The sequence below is a fragment of the Tachypleus tridentatus genome, chromosome 6, assembly GCF_004210375.1.
Source record: "Tachypleus tridentatus isolate NWPU-2018 chromosome 6, ASM421037v1, whole genome shotgun sequence".
Lineage (NCBI taxonomy): Eukaryota > Metazoa > Arthropoda > Merostomata > Xiphosura > Limulidae > Tachypleus > Tachypleus tridentatus.
Genome location: NC_134830.1, coordinates 71,511,777 through 71,536,889, shown reverse-complemented (window position 1 = coordinate 71,536,889; position 25,113 = coordinate 71,511,777). Strand labels below are relative to the sequence as shown.

General features: G+C 32.9%; 1 protein-coding gene across 5 annotated transcripts in view; it reads right to left on the bottom strand.

Annotated features, from left to right (window-relative positions):
• Window positions 1–20,602, bottom strand: part of LOC143252776 (serine/threonine-protein kinase 31-like) — a 101,982-nt gene extending 81,380 nt beyond the window's left edge. For 2 of the 5 annotated variants that reach the window (XM_076505452.1, XM_076505455.1), the window contains exons 1-3: window positions 20,491–20,602; window positions 14,529–14,671; window positions 1,779–1,867 (exon numbers count right to left, since the gene is read on the bottom strand). In XM_076505452.1, coding sequence (XP_076361567.1) covers window positions 1,779–1,867; window positions 14,529–14,591 — 152 coding nt within the window. In that variant the 5' untranslated portion in view covers window positions 14,592–14,671; window positions 20,491–20,602. Of the gene's footprint in view, window positions 1–1,778; window positions 1,868–14,528; window positions 14,672–19,567; window positions 19,702–20,157; window positions 20,450–20,490 lie in introns of those variants that run through there. The other 3 variants (XM_076505456.1, XM_076505453.1, XM_076505454.1) reach the window with 3 other exon arrangements.
• Between the last annotated feature and the right edge of the window lie 4,511 nt (window positions 20,603–25,113).

The following is a 25,113-nucleotide window of genomic DNA, read 5'->3' as shown; positions in this document are numbered from 1 at the left end:
AAATTTTATTTAAAATATCAACACTTTTAATTATCCTATATTTAAATATTGAATTCATTTCCTTATTTATTTAATTACCATGCATTAAAATCTTGCTGGTTCTTGTTAATTTTTTTTATGCCATCATAGTTTATCACAGTATTCTATTTCATGTTCATTAATAATATATCTAGGCCCTAATTAAAAAACAAAAAAGAAAAACAAGCTTTAAATCTGATGACTGACAGACAGCAGTGGTTTGTCAACTCTTTGATTTGCCATCAAACTGTTATTAGTCAAAGAACAATTGTTAAAAAAAAAAATCAAATTAAGTACACTCTTCAGTTATTCACTTTTCTTACCTCAGATAACTTAAGCCTGAATTAGATATAGACACCTAAACTACCATATAGAAAAATTAATTAAATATGACCTAATCAAAAAGGTTGAAAACATGTACATTTCTAGATTAATTTCTATATACCTATAATACATGTGGTAAATGATATTCTATACTTCATACATTAACAATAAAATACATGTTGACTACAGATTAGAATTAATTAATTCATTATTGTCTATTTAATTAACTAAATAAAAGGATAAAAATATAAAACAATTGTGTTGAAACAGTTTTTGTTGATGTTATTGAATTTTTCACAAAGCTGCAATCTGTGCCAGCTGACCCTAATTTGCAAGTGATTGGATATAGGAAGGGCAGTAATCAACATCACTCACTGCCAACTTTTCAGTTACATGATGTATTAAGATGTAAATAATTACTTTAACAGTGACAAGACAGGTCCACTTAAGTATGATAAATTCAAAATACTGACTGAAATAATTCTACAATTTATGACTAACTCAATCTTTGACAAATAATGAAAAATTGAATACAAGTGTACAATTACAATGAAAAATCTATTCACTAAAGAGTGAAAATACACACCTTACTTGTTACATTAGATAACTGCTTACAAAGAGCAACTATAATTACTTGTGACTGGTAATTTCCAATGAAATTCAAGAGAATACCTGACTGCCAGCATACAAATATACCTATCTAATTTTGCATCAGTGGCTTTGCAGCTTTCTCACATGAAACACTAGGTGCTACTCTTGACAAATGGTGCAGAATGGTAGATAACTACAGTGAATTGAACTTAATGACCTTCTTAACCAATGTGTGATTTGAAAACACAAATTTTGAAAAATTCTTACATCCATATATGGAGATAGAAAATACATGGCATACTTGTATACTCCACAAATACAGTGTTGTCAGCAGGACTAGGTGTAAAATCAAATGCAAGATTACATTTAAAAAACAAAAAAACAGCACCCACAATAATTTCTCATGAGAATAATTTTTCATTGAAATATTGTTTATTATAGGAAGTTATCTATATAGATAAAACAAAACTGATAAAATAATAATTCCTTTACATCATTAGGATTATACTTAATATTAATAAATTGAAAATGTATTCCAAAAATTGTTTCACTAAAATCACCGAAAATAATGTCACAAATTTACTTTGACTGCAAAACATGAACATATTCAGCTTATATTTTCAACTCTTGTAAATAAAGGTATATGAATTTTTAAGTGAAAAATCTGTCTGTGTTAAATAGTTAAAATGTGTACCCCACATATACTACTTTTTGGCTGAAAAAATAAAACTTGTTGCAGATATAATTACTGATAATTACTATATAATTAATATTATGCAAATTTTGAACTTTGAGAAAAAATTCAATGTTTAGCATGTATCAAAATTTACAGAATTACAACTTACTCAATTTTAGATCCATCTCCAATTTTTCCATCCTTTACATAAATTCCACTTATTTCTCCAAAGCAGGTAAAAATCTTCCCAACAGAAAGCTGAAAATGTAATACAAAAATGTAAATGCAAGTTAGCTTGTACCATTAAAAGTTCACATTTCACAAAGAAACTTTTGAATTATTTTCTGGCACTTAAAAGTTCTTTAATAACCACATAACCATATATTTAAAACATTTTACTTAAATGCACAGCAATTTTGCTCTTTATGTAGATCCAAGATAAAGGACATTATTTCACCACAAAGGAAACGCAAGAGAGGTAGCATACACAAAGAGGATTTACAGCATTTTTCTAAGAAATTTAATATTTAGCCAGTGCAAATAATTTAATGTTTGATTAAATCACAATATTTCTTTTATTTATAATAAATTGTCTTCCTTAATTATTGGTACACAAAGTGATGATGTAAAATTATGGTAACAAGATCATAGTTTGTTTGTTTGTTTGAATTTCACACAAAGCTATTGAGGGCTATCCGTGCTAGCTGTCCCTAATTTAGCAATGTAAGACTAGAGGGAAGGCAGCTAGTCATCACCACCCACTGCCAACTCTTGGACTACTCTTTTACCAACGAATAGTGGGATTGGCTGTCACATTATAATGTCTCCACGGCTGAAAGGGCGAGCATGTTTGTTGCGACCGAGATTCGAACCCGCGACCATTGGATTACGAGTCGAACGCCTTAACATGCTTGGCCATGCCGTCCCCAAGATCATAGACAACAAGTCTTTGTACAATAATGATACACTTTTATGCATACAAAGTGTGCATGTGACCAAAAGTGTAGCAGTGCTGAAATATAATATTCAAAGCACATAATAAAATTAATTTACCTTCTGTCATGAATCCAAGTTCTGCCCTGGCCCATAACACAGATACATGGATGAACTATCTTGTCACATGGAGAGACCTTGTCCATTTGTAAACTTCCTGATTCCTTCCAAAAACTGAGGAAGTCAGAAAACCATACTCATTCCAACCACAGCAAAGACAAGCCATGAAGTGGGATATTCCACCAATGACTGATTAATGCCAAGATTAACATTTCAAGAGCTCCATGAATAGCAACTGAAAAACCTCAGTTACATTTCAGCTCAAGATGTTTGGAACTGGTGTGAATACTGTATAGTATGTGCTGCCAAGACAAGGTAAACTTTTAGTCTCCTCTGTAGAAAATGACCCTGAATGTTCTTGGTCTTCTCCCAGAAACTCTGAGAGGTCATCAGTACATACCTGTAATTAACTGTTTCACGATGTCAGTTTAGGCTTATTCATTGTCAAAGTCCATCACGGGTGTGGTGACAAAGAACAAGATAGAAAAATTGGAGAACTGGAAGAATTCATACAGATCAGAAAATTAATTTACACAACTACCTTTTAGCTCAGTTGCTTAAAGTGTTAAATTTGGTGAAAACACACACTTCACCTTATCATCTGTAGTCTGATGGTTTGGAAGAATGGATAATATACTGTTAAGTATGTTTCCTAATTGTGTTAATCTTATAAAACCAAATCAGAACACTTGTCTTGTGTGATGATGATGTAAAGAACAATGCAACAGGAATTTACTGACTATTTGCAAGCATGCTTATGTTTGAATGGTAAATATTTCTCCCCCACAAGAAGACATTCCACAATGTCCTCAAAAATATGTAGAGTAGTTTAGGTCTATGATAATTGAGGTGTACAAGTTTGTGTGGCAACAACTAGGAAAAGCCACTTGATGACAGAAGTTTTGCCAGTGTGTATACTGGCATGGTTGTAGTATGTGCTAGCAGCATTTAAGCAACTTGTATCTGAAAGAACTGGTTTGTACTGTACCTGACTAAGATGTTGGTCCATTAATTTGTTGATCAAAGGTAAGGGAAGGGCTTAGCCACATTTGTTTTCTAAGCTTCTGAACAGAGTTTCACTAAACAAGGTATCTGCTAGATATCCTATGATAGCTGCTACATTTATTATAGTTAAGACAGTTGTTTATCCAAATATTCAACAGCTGAAAGGGGTTCACAACCCTTACTTTCCAAGCTATTAAACTGAATTTCTGAGAAAATTTATGAACATTTTGTGATAACCACTGGAATATCACCAGTTAGGCCAATTTAGTTGGTCCAGAAAACAATGACTGAAAGAGTTTTCAACCCTTACTTCCTAATCTATCTAGTAGTGCTAAAATAAATATATGAAATGCACTATAAATTTAGCATTGATGATTGAGAGAGAGAAGTCACTTGATTGAAAACTATAAGTGACTAAAAGGGTATCATGATCCTTGCTTTTCAAAGCTTCCACTCAGTAATGTAAAATAATATGTATGTTTCTATTTACTTGAGAAGTTGTTCCATTCTAGTTGCCTTTGTTCACTATAGCAGATAATATTTGTTTTGTCCAAGGAGATACTGTAGTGATGTCAGACATCTATGTTGAAAATGTCAACAACTATAATGTCCTTCACTGGATGAGTAGGTGATGTCTATATGCTACAACCAATAAATAATGCAAGAAAAGCATTGTTTTCTTACAATGAAAGGATGCTCATTGAACTGTTTAGATGAATAACCAAGTAGAAGTCTGGAAGTATAGTGATTTTGATGTTTCAAGAAACTTTATATCCTTTCTCTTATGGTAGTGTATCCATGCTTTTGATCAATTCACAGGTCCAGTAAAGGCAGTCACCCCTTTGGCTATCCAAGTAAGCACACTTTTTTAGTGACCATAATAAAGATTATTTTCATCTTCCAATCAAGGTATGAAGTCTATTCACTTCTCAACAGTATAAAACTTAGTAAAGTGAACACATTCATCATATCTGTACACTTCTCCTCCAATACTCCTGTTATTAAGCAGACCTTAACATATCAACTATTTACTGTTACAATGGCATGGTTATCAGTTACAATGGCTTCTAAGTTTAAACTAAACAAATAACTCCAGCTAGTGAAATCACATAAAGTTAGCACGAAACTATGAAAGCCTGTAGTATAAACTCTCAAGTGAAATTCATAACCTGATGTTGGATACAGATGTATAGATGGGTTTTACATTTTTCACCATTAAAAGTTTAACCAACAACTACATGAAGACAACTGAAATAATATTATGAAAAACAACTGAAATACATTAATCATAAAATGAAAGCAATACAATTTTTGAACAACAATTAAGAACTGTTGTTTTGTTGCATCCTACTATACAACTGTTGTCATTAGAAATAACTGCCAGATGTCTAATTTATAAATTAGCACACAACTGGTAAAAAGTGTAAACACAACACGATGAATATACTAGTCTTTACAAAAATATTTTTTACATATGTAGGAGTATTTAATGAAAATAAAACAAATTTGTTACACTGTGTTCATGTTTCATGTCAATTTATGAGTTCAAGCTGTTGTAATGTTTGATTTTTAAGATCCTGCAGGGTAAACAAACCAAGAGGTTGATGTAATAATCTTTTTAATCTAGCTAGGCAATCTACTTATTTTATAATTAATCAGCTACTGAAAATATACTTAATTATAATAAAAAAGTTGGAAACATAACATATAAAAGCCAAATTATTGCACTGTCTAAAGTATTACTTTGTTAAAACTATGTGGAGTGTTTTAAGTTAGGTGTGGTACATTCAGCTTAACCTGATTTCCTAAAAGATTTAAAACACCTAATATATAAGGGGAGAACTGGTAGAATAAATTACATGGTAATGGGAAGAATATGCAACACAAGATGAAAATAAATGTTATTGTGTATTTGCATTTGGTCACTAAACAATTACCTTCTACTGTACTCATGAATTGATTAACAGATATTTCTTCTTCAAGATTCCTATCAGCCAATGACTTGTATCACAAAGTGAGAATAATCTTTATTTACAGAAAGACACAAAACACATTGTGCATTTAGACACTAGATGGCCACCTTATACAGACTTTGTGAATTAACAGATTTTTCTCCTTCAAGATGTTTTCCTGTCAACCAATTAACTTGAAATCTCATGTAGCAATATTTAAATCTAAAGTTTTTTACTTTATGGGAAATGTGGTAATATTTACCCAAAGCAATTAGTACTACTCACATGATTGGTTATTCTCATTCAATACAGAGTAGAATGTAAACTCAAGATATTGTCTACTTCACCAGTGAAAGACACCTGTCATCTACACTCTTGTAAATTATATGTCATTATACCAATAAATCCTACAGGCAGAACAGGTCAGAATAAAGTTAATGGTTTTCTGGTCCATGTATCATTCAAACAATGCATTAATTCAGAATAAATGAAAGATTTAAAAAAAAGAGTTAAATACAGCACACACAGGATGCACTAGTCTCTAAGCTGTTACATCAAACCTGCTATGAAACATAAGATCACTAGTTGAGAAGGCTATCAGCAACAATTTTGTACCATAATTCTATGGTGTTGTTGAGGGCTTCATAAGGACTTGAAGATAATGAAAACAAAGTATAGCTACACCAACAGCACAATGTTGTTAAATATTCTATCATTGAGTAGGTTCTTTAAGATAACTCAGTAAAAAATACAAAGGACAATCTATGTAACGAAAATGAATCAATTTAGTTCTTCAACAATTTACACAAGTTACAAAGTTGATAATGTTTCAAAAGAAATTCTGAAACTTAAGTATGCTTAATTCATACATATAAAGCTCAAATCACTTCAAGAATTCCTCATTAATCAATCAGTAGCAAACACACTGACTGATTCAGTGATGACTTTTCTAACCCACTCACTAACACTCTCTCACCATGTAATTCTATAACTGACACTAAACTGATTAATACTAACTCATCCAGTAAAACATGAATAATGAACTAGCTTTCTACACACTACAGGAAGGTACAAGATTCCACAAAATCCTAAACTTTCATGAAAGTTCTAGACTACATAAATATTACATCATGTACAAACCATTAAAATATTAAATATATAACCATCAGTAATACTTCCTTCCTGGACTATTAAGACCCTTAAACAATTCAAATACAAATAGCAGATAAAAAGTTAGCTATTTCCTACACTTAAAATTTAGTTCCAGTAGATATCTACTTCCTCTCATGAAAGTTCTTTTCTTTTTTACTAACACTGCTTAGCAAAAATTTTCCTCACACATCACTAGCCTTCCACCTACCACTTCTGCATATACACATGTAAAAGAATCATGCTGCAGCCATCCATCAAAAAGAGTACAACACCACTCATACAGTAGCCAGTGTGTCTTCCCATCTACATTCATTAATCACCTCAGGATTGATCAAAAGACAGAACTGCACCATATATCATCCAAAGTGGGGACGCTAGTAAAGAAATATGAAAGGAGGTAAGTATTTATCAGAAATAAACTTTCAGTGTAGGAAAACATTAACTTCTGCTACGATATCTTACCTCCACTCAAAAGTAGCTAGAATCCAAGACTGAACTGATGAAGGGTTAATAAAAATATAAATCCCTTTAGGAAGCTCCGAAAGAGAGACCAGTTGTAGTGGAATCGAGAGAGAAAACATCACATTCCAGCAACAAACTGTACCACATCTAATTCAGGTATACTCTTTGTTCTCTTATGGAAGTGTTATAAAAATATGGAAACATGAAATAATCCCGAACATACAAGACTGGTGTCAAATGGCTAATGTGCAACAGACCTAAGTGTAGTTCAACTTCATCCAAAACCAGACAGTATGTAGAATGGTACATTAGATCTGCAGTTGATAGAGGAATATGTACCTCTTCACCTTGAAATGGGAATTGATAGGAAAGACAGGCTTCTACACCAAAATCCATAATCATTTGCATATATTTCCAACCAACATCCAGCAAATGGTAAGAAGGTGGAAAGCTCCAGTAGGATAACATCTCCAGTCAATGAGAATAGTAATCTCAGTCCACAGAGGGAAAAGGATATCCAGCTAAACACAAATGGGAAAATGTGTTGTATCCAACTACAACCAACATCCAGTAAACCATAGGAAAAGGGACTACAAAGCTGGGTTGCTTCTCCACCCAAAACCTGGCAGCAGTGGGCATTTATCATCTAGTCTGCAACAAAAGGTGGGAAAAATCAGCCAGTACATACATGAGGACTTAGAGCTGTACCATCTTCAAACAACACCAGAACTGCTAGAAATGTACTTCCAGAAGGTGGTAGGAAAAAGGAAAGTTTTAGATTGAGAGGTAAACTGCAATGATATATATATGACATGACAGAATGATTCAACCAAAACCTGGTGGCATCTGAAATTGATCAACAGTAGGAATAGTGTCACTCCTTATGAAAAACAGTAATATACGTAGACAGAAATGCAGTGCATTGCAACAACCAAAACCAGTTGGCATCTGGAAATGTATATCAGATCTGCAGTAAGAGGTGCTATATGCCAGTGACAGATCCAGAATACAACCACCCTATTCTAAACTGAGTAGTATGATTCATCACTCAGGATGACAAACCTCCATAGTCAACTACCCCAGCAGCTAAGAACTGGTAAGTGGTAAAATTTCTCATACTTTAGTAGATGAAAGGGAGAAAATGTGTTGGAGAGTCCATTGGGATGCAAAACTGGAGACATTGCAATGAGTGACCATGAAACCTTATTTTAAAAAGCAGAGCCACAACATTTACGAAGTCAACCAACTACTACTAGATGGCATCTGAAATTGTACATCAGGTCCCAGTACAAAGAGACTCAACACCACAGAGATGAGCAGCAGTCCCTTCTTGATTTACTTATGTTAATCCATAAGTACATGGTAGGGACAAATACTGCTAGAGAACTACTAGCAGCCCTACAGAACACCCCAACGCTATAGTGTACATAACCCAAAAAATATACTTGATCAGATACCACTCGACACAAAGAAGGGTCCACAATATAAACAGATCCCTGAGAAGTGTAAACATTTAGAAGAAAAAAAAACAACAACTACCTGGCACAATACCAAAATGAAATAAAAAGTACAGAAAAATCAAGTCAGTAGTATAATCATAAACATTGACAAATCTATGAAGAAAAAGTAGCATGTCTGTAGAGTACTGCTGCCAAACAAGAAGTCATTAGCAAGTGCAGATATGAAAAGCATACTGGCTATGATAGGAGTGGTGTCATACTCCTGTTCATGGAAAGTTGCTGTATGATCACTTGCATGTGGATATACAAAAAGTGTAAGGTGGAAAGATAGTACATACACTAAAAATTTGTGCCAATGGAGAACAGTGCTAATTGAGAAAAGCTATTTGAAGAGAGGAAAGCAAAATATTGTATCAGAATATTTCATTATTACAAACAATTCATAGAATTTAATATTCCCAATTAAACATCATAATAACTACTATATTATTAACTCATGAGTTAATTAAAATACAATAGCAAATTTGATTAACAAAAATACCTTACTCTACTCTGTATAAACTGTTCATTCACTGAGTCTTTTTGACAGACTCTCTTCCACAGCTTATGATATGCTGATAGAATGACTTATTATCACTTGTTGTCCTTGTCACTGTGGGAGTTATCTCTAGATAATTGGCTTAGCAAATCTACTGATAACTATGTTCTTCATAATCATCTGAAAGATCTTAAAAGGTACTCTAGGTTCTTCAGCAGCTTAACTTTCAGTTTCCACTTGCAAATTTTTCTGTGAAATTACCCAGTTGACTATTCTCTCACAGATGTTAATTCCATAGATCACAACAGATGACCTTTGGGTTGGAACACCAGTCTGTCTCGAATCTTTTTTTCTTTTTTCAGAGTACAGTTCTTTCTAGCAACTATTTGTAGTTCATTTTCTTTTGAAACATATATCACCTTGATGAAATGTACTCTTATCACCCTTAATATCAAAGTAAATTATCATTTTATCACTGCCCAATTTCAATCTTTCCTCAGTAAAGTCATGTATAATTGATCAATGATGTTCCTTAATCTCTGCACTTTTCTGTAAAATTCTGTGAGTGATTACCTTCAGAATATCAATATGAAAGGTCTGTTGTTCCCTCCCCAAAATCAGTGATGGTGTGTTGCTTGTAGCTTCATGTACTGTCTTCCAGTATCTCTTAAGTTGTTGTAGAATATCTGGATTCCACTTTTTCTGTTGTTCACCTACATAAATGGCTAAATGATTTAAAAGTGTACAGTTGTATCTTTCCACCTTTCGGTCAGAAAATAAAACTGAAAGACTTGTTTGTGCCTTCTTTGACGCACTTCTGTAAACAAAGATCATTCAAAGTTCCATTGGCATTCAAAATCTTTAAATAAATTCTCTACAGATTCACAAAACCCAAACCAACAAAGTCATTATCTTACTTTTCCCATGTATTCTTAGCACTTAAATGTCCAGCTATTTGAAAGTATTGGTGGTGATAGAGTGTTTATGAGATAAAGACTACAGAACTACCAACTGTAGATATTACTTCTGACTACTGGTATCTTTCCATTTCTGACATAAAAAGCACTCTTAGAGGCCTAAGAAATCCCACAGTTTCCAGTACATCTTTGTCTTCAGATGGTATGTAGTAACTGTTTGTCACATGTATTTCTCTCCACTAATCTTGAACCACTGATAATTAGTTTTAAACTTCTATTTTAGGCCCGAGTTTCTTTCTGTTGAATATTGGACCACATCAGTTCTTCAACATCAATTGTGGATGTCTCATCTTGAACTATATTCTGTTCTCTTATGGGGTGTTAATCTTTATTTTTGTTTTCACAATGTTTGCATTTCTTATTAACACATGGTCTTCAAGATAGTGCATTAGCATTTCTTTGGTTCTTTCAAAGGTAATATACACTATTAAAGTTGCACTCCTGAAGTTTCTACACCCATCTTAATATTTAGCCTTCTGTTCTTTAACACACTAATTTTGCAGTGACATGCATATGTAATACAATGGTATCTTCAAAAGTTGAGTATAGTATCACAAATCAAGAATAGTGATTAACCTTTCATCAGTTTGTTGAATGTTTGTTCACAATCAGCAATTCAATAAAACTTGATTTTTTAAAAATTTTGTGTAGAGGATGAGTTATGTCAGAAAATAGTTTTTCGAAATGATGGCAATAAGACCACAGTTCTAGAAATCCTTTTATGTTATGCATATTCTTTGAATCTTTTCAGCATTGACTAACATCAATCATAAATACATCTGTTGATGTTTCTCTCTGCTGACTACTTGTCTCAGAAAACTCACCTGTTAACAGAATCAATCACACTTTTAGGGGTTTATTTCATCTAGAACTTGCTTCAGCTCATCTCAACCATTACTAAGTGTGTCTTTCCATGTATAATTATGTCATTCTAGCAGATGAGTACAACATTCCAGGGTAGTTCAGAGAAAGAGATTACATATATCAGTTGCTACAATATAGCAATTGTATTACATAATCTAAGTAAAATTGCCACAATCCATTTCTTGCATTAAAGGCTGTTTTACTTCTACTTGCTTCCAATACTTGCATTTGCCAATATCCTACCTTCATATCCAATGCTGACAAACATTTTTATCCAAACCAGAGTAATCCTTAATAGTGATTAGTAATCATCCTCTTTTTACTTAATTTACCTTCCAACAGTTCATGCCAAACCTTGTGTATTCATTGTTCTTAAAAAATACAAAAGAAAATGCTCAGTGGCTAGTACTTGGTTGTATTATTCCTTGTTCCTTCATGGGTTCTATCTCATTGAAAACTTCAGATATTTTGAAAGTACAAATCATTTGCTTAACTGATATATTGAGGCTGCATCTCTACTATCAATTTTGCAAATATTTTATTTGTTGAGCCTAAGTTATGAGGGCCACTGAAAAATGTACTTTGATATTCTATGAGGAATTTATGTAATCTATCCATTATTCAGCTGTAAGCTCTACACATCTTCAATCATACAGTTCTTGTATGTAGATAGCAAGTTGACCATATGTGTGGCTATATCAGACTTCCTATATCTTGCCTAAAAGGTGGCTACTTCTGATTTTCTTTAATAAGGAAGTACTACTTTTAAACATTCACATCTTGCAATGTAACATCCAGAATTGAATTTTATGGTTTGTTGTGTTCATGATCCAAATTATAACATCTTTATTCTTTACATCCATAAAGTTCTTATAACCCATAATTCCAGTTATTCCAAGAATGTCCTAGTGCACACATTTCACTTGTCACTAGAAGTTCAATCTCTAGTGTAGTAATTAACAAATAGAGCATAGAGATTTCTTGGTTATAAAACATGAAGCTATTTAAAACTAGTCTAACCTTACATTATTTTCTCCACATGAAGCATTTCCCAATATGCACTCCTCCTCCATGTCAATCATCCACATGTCATGAAACATACAGAAGCTTTCCAAAATAACAGTAATTTCCAATGTTCATCTTGCCGTAACTTTATGTGAACTTGTTGTTCAAATCAATTTTTATTCATCTCTGGAAGCAATTTCTCATCTTTCATCATCAAATCAGATTAAACTGTTATGAGTAAAATTAGATTTAATCAAGATACTACAAGTCTTCCTATAAATAAATCCATTAATGCATGGAATGGCTTCTTCAAACAATGAACTTATCTCTTTTGGGGCAGATGGAATATTCCAATCTAAATTTTTCCCCACAAGTCCAGCTAACTTCCATTTTATCAATAACTGGTTAGCTCTTTGTTGTTCCTTTGATTTGGTTGAACTTAAAGACTCATCTTTATGTACTCTCTCTGTTTTATTGAAAGCTGTTGATTCCTCACAATCTTGAATACAATGGCCATGTTTACCACATCTATAACACTTTATTTTAGTGGTACCTTTTGGAGAAGAGTTTTCATTCCCTACAGGCTCTTGTCCACAAGTTCCTTGCAGTATGTCTTTTCAAGTTAAACTTGAAACATCTGTTATCTTGTTGGTTACTTCCTCTGTCTTGTGTAAATACTGTCCAACTACTCCTTTCAGATCTTCTAGAATGCTATCAGAGTGAGCTGATATTTCAACAGCACTTGATCTGATGATCCTTAGATGGCACTTTAGTTGTTTACCTGCAACTTTCATAGATTCAAGCTCAACTGCCAACTGGAGAGCTTCCTTTAAAAGATGCAGACCTAGTTGTTATAGTATGTATGACTTGATTCTGCAGTATTGTTTCATATAGGACTCATTTATCCACCAAACACTGCCTATGAACTTTGCTTTGGATACTTTTTTCTCATATGTCATTTCAAACCTGTTGAATAAGAAAGCTAATAATGCTTGGTAGTTTTTACGACTCCTGTCTGGAACACTGCTAAACGTTGTTAAAGCCAATTTTTTTAAATGGGCAGCAAAATGAATAACTTGTTGTTCACTATTTCATTTGTTCACTTTAAAACTATTTAGAACTCACTGGATATGCCTCCCTTGGTATCTTTCCATCATAATCTTTTGATTTATAAATTGGGAAATATTGCTTAACTGACTAATTCAACTAAATTCTAGAATTATATTTGATAAAAGTCAAGGCTAGAGTAATCATGAAAAGTCCTGCTGTCACAAATAACACAGAAGTTGTGGTAACAGGTGCAAAATGAATAATTTATCTTATTTTATAGTAAATGTTTTTTTTATGTTGAAAGTCTTGGACAGATGCATAGTGTAGTTGATTTGATAGTTGTATTTAGTAATTCATTTTCCAAGTATCATATTTCGTCACCGATGTTCTTTTTCACCTTACTGGTTTCTATTTGTACAACTTTGATTAATTTTTGTTCACAGTTTTTTTTTTACCTATTATGTTTCTTCTCATGTATTTCAATCTCTTACATCTTGATCTTTCAATTTTACATCTGTTTTTTTCTTTGTTTCCCTTTACTTTTCTGTTTTATGACAACACACATATTAACAAACAAACTTATTTCCACATCTGCATTTGTATGGAGCAATACTACCACTTTCTTGTCAAAGAGATACAGTGATTGTATTTCAAGTTTCCATTGTCAAGTTTTTCTAGAACAATTTACTCAAGAAATGATCCATCCTTTCTCTGTCTTCTAAATCATCTTCTGTTTGGTACACTTTCCACTCAGCTGTAATGTTAGTTATAACATTCTCTATAAACATCTACAACTGTGACAGAACCTCGATCACTGGAGACAAACAAGTTAGTGCTTTAATCTACTTTAATTTAAAAAGGAAACCTAATGATTAGGTACTTTGATACTGTAGTGTAGAATGACTAGATTCCAAGAATTTCTTTGTGTTGAATCCCTGTTTTCATTTTTCCTTCCTCAGATGTCTCTATCACCATGTTGAATTTTAATATCAATGTGTACGTTTTTCAGGTCTTCTAGTGCTATGCCATCAACAACATCTGTTTCGACAAACCATTTCAGAAAAGTACAAGTAAACTCTATCATTTTACTGTATAGCAGGTGAATCAAAGGTTGATCAGTTTGGAACTCTGAGAGAATCTCCAAACAGAAGGAAAAACAGAAAGACAACAGAAAAAAAAACAATTTGACTTTCATTTTGGATTATCTTATTGCTTTCCTTATTCCTTTGAAGTTGATATGTTTTGGCATTATCTTTGATCCTTCTCTAATTGTGGCATACATTCCTTTACCCTGACTACTGCTCAATGATACACCTTAAAGCTAGTACAATTCCCAACCAATAAATTTGTGTGCACTTTACAAAGACTTCAAATAATTTTTAATTAAAAAATTACCAATACCTGATCAGTATGCGGTGGTAAGTTACCAACAAAGATATCATAAGTAAATCTTCGTTTAGCCATTATAAGTCACATGAATTTCAGCTCCAATTCATCAGTTTTAGTTGTTTTCAAGTGGTAGTTTTAGACAACTAGTTGAACATCTATCAAGAAATAACAACATTGTATTTAGCATTATATCAATCATAAAGAAGTAATATTTTGCAATCATCTAATGACTGTTTTTTTTAAGATGTGGTTGCATGTACTTAATACCTTACAAAACATTAACTATTTCATATGTACCAATGCCTGTTCTTCTTCCATAAGTTCTATTGTGAATAAAAGTACATCATAAATAAAAATTAAAATTTTAAACACCTTTCTCCAACTGGTAAAGGACAAGTTGACAAGTGCAATTTACATAAGTTTAAGCACTGTTAAAACTGGTACTTCTTTTTGGTCAATCACCTTATATGTAAATTAGAAAAGCAGCCTGCTGAATCAAACACTAATTATAAAAATGAAAATACAAGCATTCTTACAGGAAACTAAGACAATATTTGCTCTATACACATATATGTTTGAGAACAGTTGTATATGAAAAAGAAAGTGACAAATAATAAATAAAATCCAGCAGAAATCAAAGCCTAGCAAAATTAATTTTCATGCAAAGTCTGGGATAAAAATGTCAAGGAATTTGTTTCAAATGTTCAAAACTGTTGGGGTTCAGTCTTCTTATGCACTCTGTGAGTGGTAGAATGAAAAGGTCAGAAATAGAAACTTGAATATTAGGAATAATATATTTAAGCTCTGTAGGCAAAAATGCAGACTTGTGCTTTAACAAAATGTTTAAAACAGTCACAAACTTTTGTGATACTTTGTCTTATGATGATTTATGGCATTAGTTAGAATTCATTCAAAGTTCTGTTGGATATTTGTGTAGGTTTAAAGGGTTACACTTAAATTGGTTAAAATTTAATATACAGCATTCTTATTACAATATTGGTCAAGGAATGGCTGATTGGCTGAATGGCCTTTGTCACGATCTTTTCTTATGTTCACTAGATATCAGGCTCAAGGTTTTTTGTTTTTTTAAATTAACACACAATATTCTAGTTCATAGTGATCTTTCATTTTATATGCAATTTAACAAAAATAACAATTAATACATGATTTCCTAAGTTAATTAGATTTGCAGATATTTTTATGACATATGGATATTTGGAAAATACTAAACTATTTTTACTATAAACATTTTTTAAAGATGAAATTTCAACTATGAATTCAAAAAATTGCAAGATTTGACTTTCACTAAGATGTTTCTTTCAAATTAAATGTACGTGTCCACCATCAATATAATATACATTAACATAAAATGAATCAAACAAAAAATGGAGTGACCTAGGATCAAACTTGTAGTATAACCAAAAGATTTAGTTTTAACCCAACAGTTTTTTTTAGCAAACTCATTATCTAAGTTCCATGAACATTTAGAAAATAGTTGAGTATGACTAGCGCAGGCACACTGGGCTCTAAGTAATAATTATTACCATAAACCAATATGTATACACTTCAACAGATTTGTCAGTCCAACACATACAATAATAAAATTAAATCTCACTTAAGCTCATGACATATATGTAAAATAAGAATTGTTCAGAACATGGTAAGGGTGTGAATATGGTGTATGTTTATTTTCAAATACATTTCATGAGGTGTCAAGTAAAAAATTAACTACAAAAATATTTTGTATATGTACAAACTATATACTTTACCTACAGAAAATATTGTGTATCTATTCATTGATATGCATGTATGTACATATGTGTGTATGTGTATTTGTGTGTGTGTGTGTGTGTGTGTGTGTGTGTGTGTGTATATATATGGATTTTTATCACAAGGGCAGAAGTGGAAGACCACCATAAAACCAACTATTGTAGACCAAATGGCTTAGTTGATTTTCTTCTATAGGCTCTCTGACATGATCAGTAGGTCAGCTGAAGTAGCTATTGTTATAGAAATGTTTTTAATTTTGTAGCATAGCAATTTTCAATCTTTTATCACTGTAAATCATTGTAAAATGTTATTTTCATTATGTCTACATATCTGAGTATATTTTAGATGGAAAAGGTTTTTGTAAGGCAGCTTTTTTGGAAAAGCAATTTTTTGGCAACTGCTTCTTTTTTTGTTGATCCTTATTATTAAGTTATACCATACTTAATGATAGTTTACAAAATATAGGATATTAAGCCAATAAACCAACCTGTGATTAGTGTTAAACAATTGCACACACTTCACAGGATTAAAAAAAAAGAACCTTAAGTTAAAAAAATACAATTTTTGAGGGGAAAAATCTGACTTATTAGGATGTAATGACAATTGTTTGAGATTTTGACTTTGTTGATCGTTGCTATGAAGAGTGATTCAGCAACAGCCTTTGCACTAACTGAATATCAAGAGTTACTTAAAATGCAGAACAGTTCTGTGTGAAATTGAATTAGGTAATGATTTTAAAGTGAAATTTAGGACACATTAATTTTAAATGGTGATAAAGGGGAAGCAGCTTCTACTACTCTATTACATAATCACCTGAAAAATAAAAATCCTCAAAACTACAAGAATTTGTACTAAAATGTCAAAGTGTGCATCACTCTGCTGGATCTAATGCATGGTTACAAGTCCTGTGGGGTTTAGCATACACAAGCCTATTCAGAATGGTTACTCAATTGCTATTAATGAGTGAATTTAGCCTAGTTGTTGACTAGAAAGTAGCATAAAATTACTGGTCAGATTCCAGTACAATTGTTTTCTATTTTTCCAGTTTTTGAAGTAATCTATTAGTTTCTCTTGACTATTTTTTTGCCACTATTTTTAAATTTCTGACTTCTCAGATTGCTAGCCACCCTGTTCTGTGCCACTGACATCATTAAAACCAATCTCAACAATTATTAATGGTCCTCCATAAGAACATGTTAAAAATTATTAAAACCACAAAAAAATTTACAAAAAAATTTACTTTCTTGGTTATTAACAGTGACTACTTACTCTCCATTGCTAACTGCAGAACAATAATACAAGATACATTGGTCAAAAACAATTAAAAATATGACAGAAAATGAATTTGTGTTAAATTTGATATAATACAGGGAAATTCAAATTTCATCTATGCTATTTGTTGGATCCTTGCTTCACAAGTAGTATTTTTATAAAGTAAAGAACCAAGCAGTGAAACAGATTAATTAAGAAAATATGGACATTGCTAATTATACAGTTAAGTGTATCATTTTCAAAATGCACAAGAGATGTAAACAGTCCCTGCCAAACAATCCATGTGGACTTTTTATGAGCTGATGGCATATCTTTATTTAGTTTCTTTTACACAGACAATAGAAGACAAATGCTGTGAAAATAGTGTAAATGATTCATCATTAGCACCATCACCTGTTAAAATGTTACATCAAGAAGTATGATTCATACTGGGATTGCACAATGAAATATTATTAGACATCTAGACATTAATAATATTATTGGTCACTGGTGAAATCAATTTCCATTCATTTACACTACTTTTAAAAAAAACATTCTAATCATTTTGACAGAATATGAAGAAAAGCATATCTATTACTATCTAAGTTAGTGTGGAGATTCTACTAGTATCAGTCCCAATATTTAGGTATAGTAAACATGTATTCAAAAGCTACCATTTGAAAGACAATGAGAAACTCGTTGTTTCCACAGAATATAAATAGATTTTTGTCCTTACAGTACATCACAAGTTCAGATTTCTTGACTTTTAGGCAATGAACAAGCATATCCCAATGAAAACTCTTTAATAAATAAGTGATCTTTGCTGTGTGCCTTTAATAAGTTATACACTCACACAAGTAGTTGTACAAGAAAAGAAAAATTATCTAGAAATATTTTTATAATTATTCTTGAAACACATGATTACTGTTGCAGTTTTTTTTTCCTTTTAAGAATGCATGAGAGCTGTAAATATCCCCTGCCAAAGAACTCTTAGGGACTGTTAGCAAACTAATGACATATCTTAATGCTATTTTTTATTAAATTAGACATTAAAAGTTAATTTGTACTAATTCATTTGTGCCTTTTTTTTTTATCAACAAAGAATTTTTCTGGCTATACTGAAACATGTTCCCAGTGTGCCACTAAAATACAATGATCTCCTACCAACAAGGAAGTCCTTGCAACCTCATATCATGCAGAAAGTAGTCCATCAAATAGAATTTAGGTCATGATCAGATTTATTAATGATTATTGTCCAATCTGGTAACAAACTTTCAAAGGCTGACTTAATTCCTAAGTTACCTATATTTGATGTCTATATACACCAATAAAGTTCAAAAATGTGTTATTGCTCATGCAACATCACTAGTCTAGCCCATGTAAACTTGTACATACAAAAAGCTAATTGTGTGGGCAATGCTATGATAAATAACAACAGAATCTGTAATAAAAAATATCTCTGTGGCTGGATATAATTCCAAAACAGCAGGTGTCATGTTATAACAACTTTATGGGAGTTCTAACAAAAGTAATTTTATGGGAGGTTTGAAGCATTAATGTGATAGCAGCCATCAATCATGAAGATCTGTCAAAATACAAACTGTTATAACAGATGTAATACAAGAAATTTGTATGTGTGCACACTGTACATAACAAATATAACAATGAATTAATTATATTTAATTTTGAAGTGCTTTTACACATACTACAATATAGCAATTACAAATCATGTATTTATTTAATACGCACTTCATACATTATTAACTACCCTTTTCTCTGTCTTAAGAACTATATAATAAATATTTTAAGTTATAGGTACAGGGCAACATTTTCAAGCAATGCATAAAGTCTATAAAATCATTCCTATATGCTTCAATAACCTTTTTATTATAAATTCAATAAAGTTCAAATTATTTTACAATGTGCAAAAAACTTAAGATGTAATTTTTGAAAAAATGTTAAACCAAAATGCTTCCCAGTATGGTATTTACTAAATTACTTTATATATAAAAAAAAAGGTTGTGGTTTACCCATCATAAGTATTTGGAACCCTCTGTTTACAAGTTATATACCCACATATCCACAGGTAAATTTATGCTCTCCAGGGTTAAGTTGTTGACAGCTACACACTATTTACTTTTGTATATTGAAGTTTCCATTTTAAGGATAAATTAATGAATAATTACACTTACAGTACTTTTTACATAGTTTGTTTACACATTTCTGTCACAATATCATTATTTTACTAAGAAAATTATTTTATCTTTATTTACAAGATTTCATTTGTTATTTGCTAAATGTCAAACACCCTTTCAAACCTTACATTTTTACAAGACACTGGGTTAGGTTTTTATTTTTCTGTCACATACCTTATAGAATAAGATACTGAGTAAAAAATTTTGTTTCTGAACAACGATGCACACATTAAATTTTTTTTTATAAACTTATATGCATTTAAATTATTTTATGCTTTAGCAATAAATTCAAAAATCAAAATATAGCATTATAATTTATATACAATTACATTTTTAATGTAAAACTTGTGCTTCTTCAATATTTCACTCAGTAAATCCCAATTGTGGTACTAAAACCAGTAATGGCACTACTTTATAGTACTTACCAATTATCACTATCTAACACTGAACTGTGCTAATAGGCCTAGTAGTACAACGTATTTGTGTTATAATAATAGCAACACTAGCAATCAGTACTTTTAGTTTTATGCTTAAGAGTTGGATAAAATAACAGAAATGGTACACAAAACTAAAGTAATGTAAAATGGTAACCAAAATTAAAAACTATACTACTACTAGTGCGACATTACAAAAATTAAGTAATTGTATGTCATACAACTGACTTTTACTTTTTAGTAAAACGGCTTTAGTTCACAAACAAATAATAGCATCATAACAATTATGACAAGAAAGAAAGCAAGAGTATAAATATATCATACCACGTGATTTCAATGTAATACAGAATAACGATTACAGTTCCACTGTTACCAACACAGCTAAGTACACCGTCAATCTTGATAACTGTACCAGACGAATAGTATCTTGTTAGATGCTCAGTAGAGACACCTAAAATCATAAAGTAAAAATTAGTAACTTAAAACTAAAATATAACAAAATTAGTAAAAATGTCCACACAAAAAGGGGGAATACGAATCGTCACAAAGTACAAAAACAAGTTTAATCAAATTGTTAAGACTAATTTCGAGGTTACAACTAGGGTCTTCAAAAAAAATGCAAGCAAACAAGGTCAGAAATATGTCTGTACTCTTATTTAAAGCTACAAATCCTTATTTTGCCTCCATATCTACATTATCAAGTTTGCTGAAATCAAAATAGGGATTTATAGGATAATAAAATAATGTAATCCTTACTTCTAGGATAGTTCATTTTTATATTTTTAAATTCTCTTGTTCTAGTATTGAAAATATAACATTTGCATGTTGATTGAACTTCTTTTTGTGATTTTTTGACGATCTTTATTCCTCTTCGCAAATTAATAAGCTGAGGTATCCGTATTTTGTATGGATAACGTACTTAAAAATGTGAGTTCATGTTATGATAAATAACACAAAAACTCTAACTTTCAAACAATTTATTTATAGCATAATATATTTTTACAGTATTTGCTATCACTTCACCAAAGGTTTTGTACAAGCGCCAAAGAACTCAATGTGTATAGTTAAAACATGGTATACATTAAATGATTGTTTTGTTTTGGAATTTCGCACAAAGCTACTCGAGGGCTATCTGTGCTAGCCGTCCCTAATTTTGCAGTGTAAGACTAGAGGGAAGGCAGCTAGTCATCACCACCCACCGCCAACTCTTGGGCTACTCTTTTACCAACGAATAGTGGGATTGACCCTCACATTATAACTCCCCCACGGCTGGGAGGGCGAGCATGTTCGGCGCGACGCGGGCACGAACCCGCGACCCTCGGATTACTAGTTGCACGCCTTACGCGCTTGGCCATGCTGGGCCGCATTAAATGATGATCGAAGTGGCTATGTAGGAAGAAGTAGCAGCCAAAGTTGTGGTGATAGAGGTGTTTTCGCACCAAACATACTCGCCCTTTCAGCCGTGTGGACGTTATAATGTTCGGTCAATCCCACTATTCGTTGGTAAAAGATAGCCCAACAGTTGGCGGTGGGTGGTGATGACTAGCTGCCTTCTCTCTAGTCTTGCACTGCTAAATTAGGGACGGCTAGCGCACATAACCTTCGTGTGGTTTTGCAAGAAATTCTATCTAACTATCACACATATTTAAGATAAGTATTAAATATACAATAAAAAATAAACATATTACTGGTAAATCTGTTCTCAAAGACTTCTCTTGAAAGCAAAGATTGTATCATCACACATTTAATGACCAGCTTCCATCAATGTCACAGTGTATTGCAGAAAAAAGACGAGCAGCGACAAAACAATGTCATCAGAACAGAATAATGTTTCTTCAAAAATAATACAATACAGATCAATGCAATGTAAACAGACTCAGTAATATTTTTACCTTATTAGGTCTACATGACACACATGCTGTGCACAATTGTTTGCTAGAATAAAATTACACAAATAATACATGTATAATAGACAACAGCGACACACAGCACAAGTTTGTTGACAGTATTTATAATGTGTTCTTAACGCTAGCACACCCCCCTGCTAGTACAGCGGTATGTCTCCGGATTTACAACGCTAAAATCAGGGGTTCGATTCCCCTCGGTGGGCTGAGCACATAGCCTTTGTGGCTTTGCTAAAAGAAAAACACATAAACACACTTAACGCTAAATATTTAAAAATAACAATAGTTATATGAAATATTGATAATACTGTTTGCAGGAATAATAATACTAAATATGCACTCTCGATTTCGGCTAAGTATAAGAAACAACGAAAAGAATCTGTGCCGTCGTCTGAATAGGGAAATATACTGTGGTAATTTTCCAGTGTTAAACACTTGCTGAAATGTAGTTGCAAAAGTCCAAGGAGACAGCAAAGTCGAGTAACGATGAAAAATAGATATTAGTGTAATAATGCAAAACTGAAAAACTTTCGCGTGGCAGTTTCCAATTAATGTACTGAAAATTGTAGGTTGCAGCTAACGAACACGGTAGAAAAACATTGGGCTCTTTGATGGCGGAAAGTGAAGAAATTAGAAAATTTTGTTTGTTTGGGAATTTCGCACAAAGCTACTCGAGGGCTATCTGTGCTAGCTGTCCCTAATTTAGCAGTGTAAGACAAGAGGGAAGGCGACTAGTCATCACCACCCACCGCCAACTCTTGGGCTACTCTTTTACCAACGAAATAGTGGGATTGACCGTCACATTATATACCCCCACGGCTGGGAGGGCGAGCATGTTTAGCGCGACGCGGGCGCGAACCCGCGAATTACGAGTCGCACGCCTTACGCGCTTGGCCATGCCAGGCCCTGAAAATTTTGTTACACGATATAATTAAGAAGGTCAAATTTAATTTAAAACTAATCTGTCAGTTTTTTACAAATTCCTGTGCGACCCTACACTATAGTATATATCACATGACTTTATTGTGTAATCATAATAGGAATTTGTAACTTAACTGTCAATAGTAGATATCCAACCTTGTTTGTTTGGTTCGTGTCTTTTAAAGTAATTGTATAATGAGCCAGGTGGCTTTGTGTCGAAAGTTTTCGTGTTAGCACACGTTTTATACACTTGAGTACAAAAGCAACTGCTCAGAACAATATCGCATCTATTTCACACTGTCACACAAGTTTTGTTCTTGGATAGTATGTGTTATTTCTTGATTGCTTATGTGCTTATGTAAGTACAAAAAATGGCCATTATTCCCTTCAAACTTTGCTTTTGTGACCAGGAAAATGAAATTTAGAAATTAACCTATTTTGTATGTAAAAACGGGCAAATTTACACATTTTCATTTACATAAGGTCTGAATAAAACAAAATATGAATCAAGATTTACATGTATTTACACTAAAGTTATACAAACATGTTTAGAAGTGAGTAGTTTTTTAAGATTTGCGACTGTAATGTAAATCATGTATCAGTCAGGAGCTTAGATCCTGGGGGGATGGGTGGCATACATTCCACCTTCATTTTAGGTGGGGCATGGTTCATACAATCATCCCCCCCTACAGTTTGGTCTGTTGAATTGTTTTATTGCATCACAGGCCTACAAATTGTGTGTTTGTTCTTGTGATTCTCGTGTTCTTACCAATCGAATTACATAATTAGGGAGAAATGTACATCTTTAATATAGGCGTGCTTCTAAGCTTTTCGATCTAAGCGATAGTTCCTAAGTATCAGTCAGTAGGCCTAAGTATTCATGCAAGGCTTGCAAGCACTATCACAGAATCTACCTACGTTTTGTACGTAGTGTAAGATTAAGTAAAATTTTCATCACAACAGATTGAACAGAGCATTAAATTCGAAAACATTACTCCCAAGCGTAAACTCCTGTGATCTAGATCTGGCAGGCCATTTGTTGCTTGTAGCTGCATCAATCTTATGTGTATATTGTGCGGTTTTCCTACGCCATTTGTTCTTATGCATATCTTGCCGGTTTTATCGTCGAACGCCTTACTCTCCTTAGCGCGTAAGGCGTGCGACTCGTAATCCGAGGGTCGCGGGTTCGTGCCCGCGTCGCGCTAAACATGCTCGCCCTCCCAGCCGTGGGGGCGTATAATATTTAGATCAATCCCACTATTCGTTGGTAAAAGAGTAGTCCAAGAATTGGCGGTGGGTGGTGATGACTAGCTGCCTTCCCTCTAGTCTTACACTGAAAAATTAGGGACGGCTAGCACAGATAGCCCTCGAGTAGCTTTGTGCGAAATTCCAAAACAAACAAACAAACTCTCCTTAGCTGCCGAAGCCGCTGACCAGTGTACATTTAGTGTACAGTTAACGACAGGTTCGGGCCGCTCGAATCCAGACGCACCCTACATCACCCTCTCCGATTCCTTTAGTCTGAGCCTCGATTTTACAACAGGGCTCATTAGACCTGTGTTTGTGGCTCTCATTAATCCATGAAATTTCAGATTATCACCGCCCTCTAATAAAGTGCTGGTGCTTTATGGTAAAAAAACAATATAATCTCTTATCATAGACAGTAAAAATATTGTATTTTCTTGTATAATTAGAACATAAAAGGAACGATTTCAACGGCCTGAAGCTTCTACTCGAATTGTATTTCTAGTTTTTATTTAGGTGTTTTTATTTAATAGACGTGCTTATAGACATTATATCACAACGTGTTTGCCTTTTGATGAGCTTTAACAGAAATATAATATATTTGTGATTGTTTAAGTTTGTTATAACTAGCACACATTATTGTCCCAGCGATGCCCAGGCGGTAAGTTGGCTCGGTAATCACTGTAAGGTTCGCGCGTTCGACTTAAATACATTGTACAGTTCAGTTCTACTTCCATTCTGTTTTATCTTCGTTCGTTGTACGTTAGAGTTTTTCAATAAAGACTGTATTATAGACTGTTGAGTCATCTGGGAAACAGATTCCAATTATGACAAGCAAACATCTGAAACTTTCCGATATTAGACAGTTCTGCAAGCC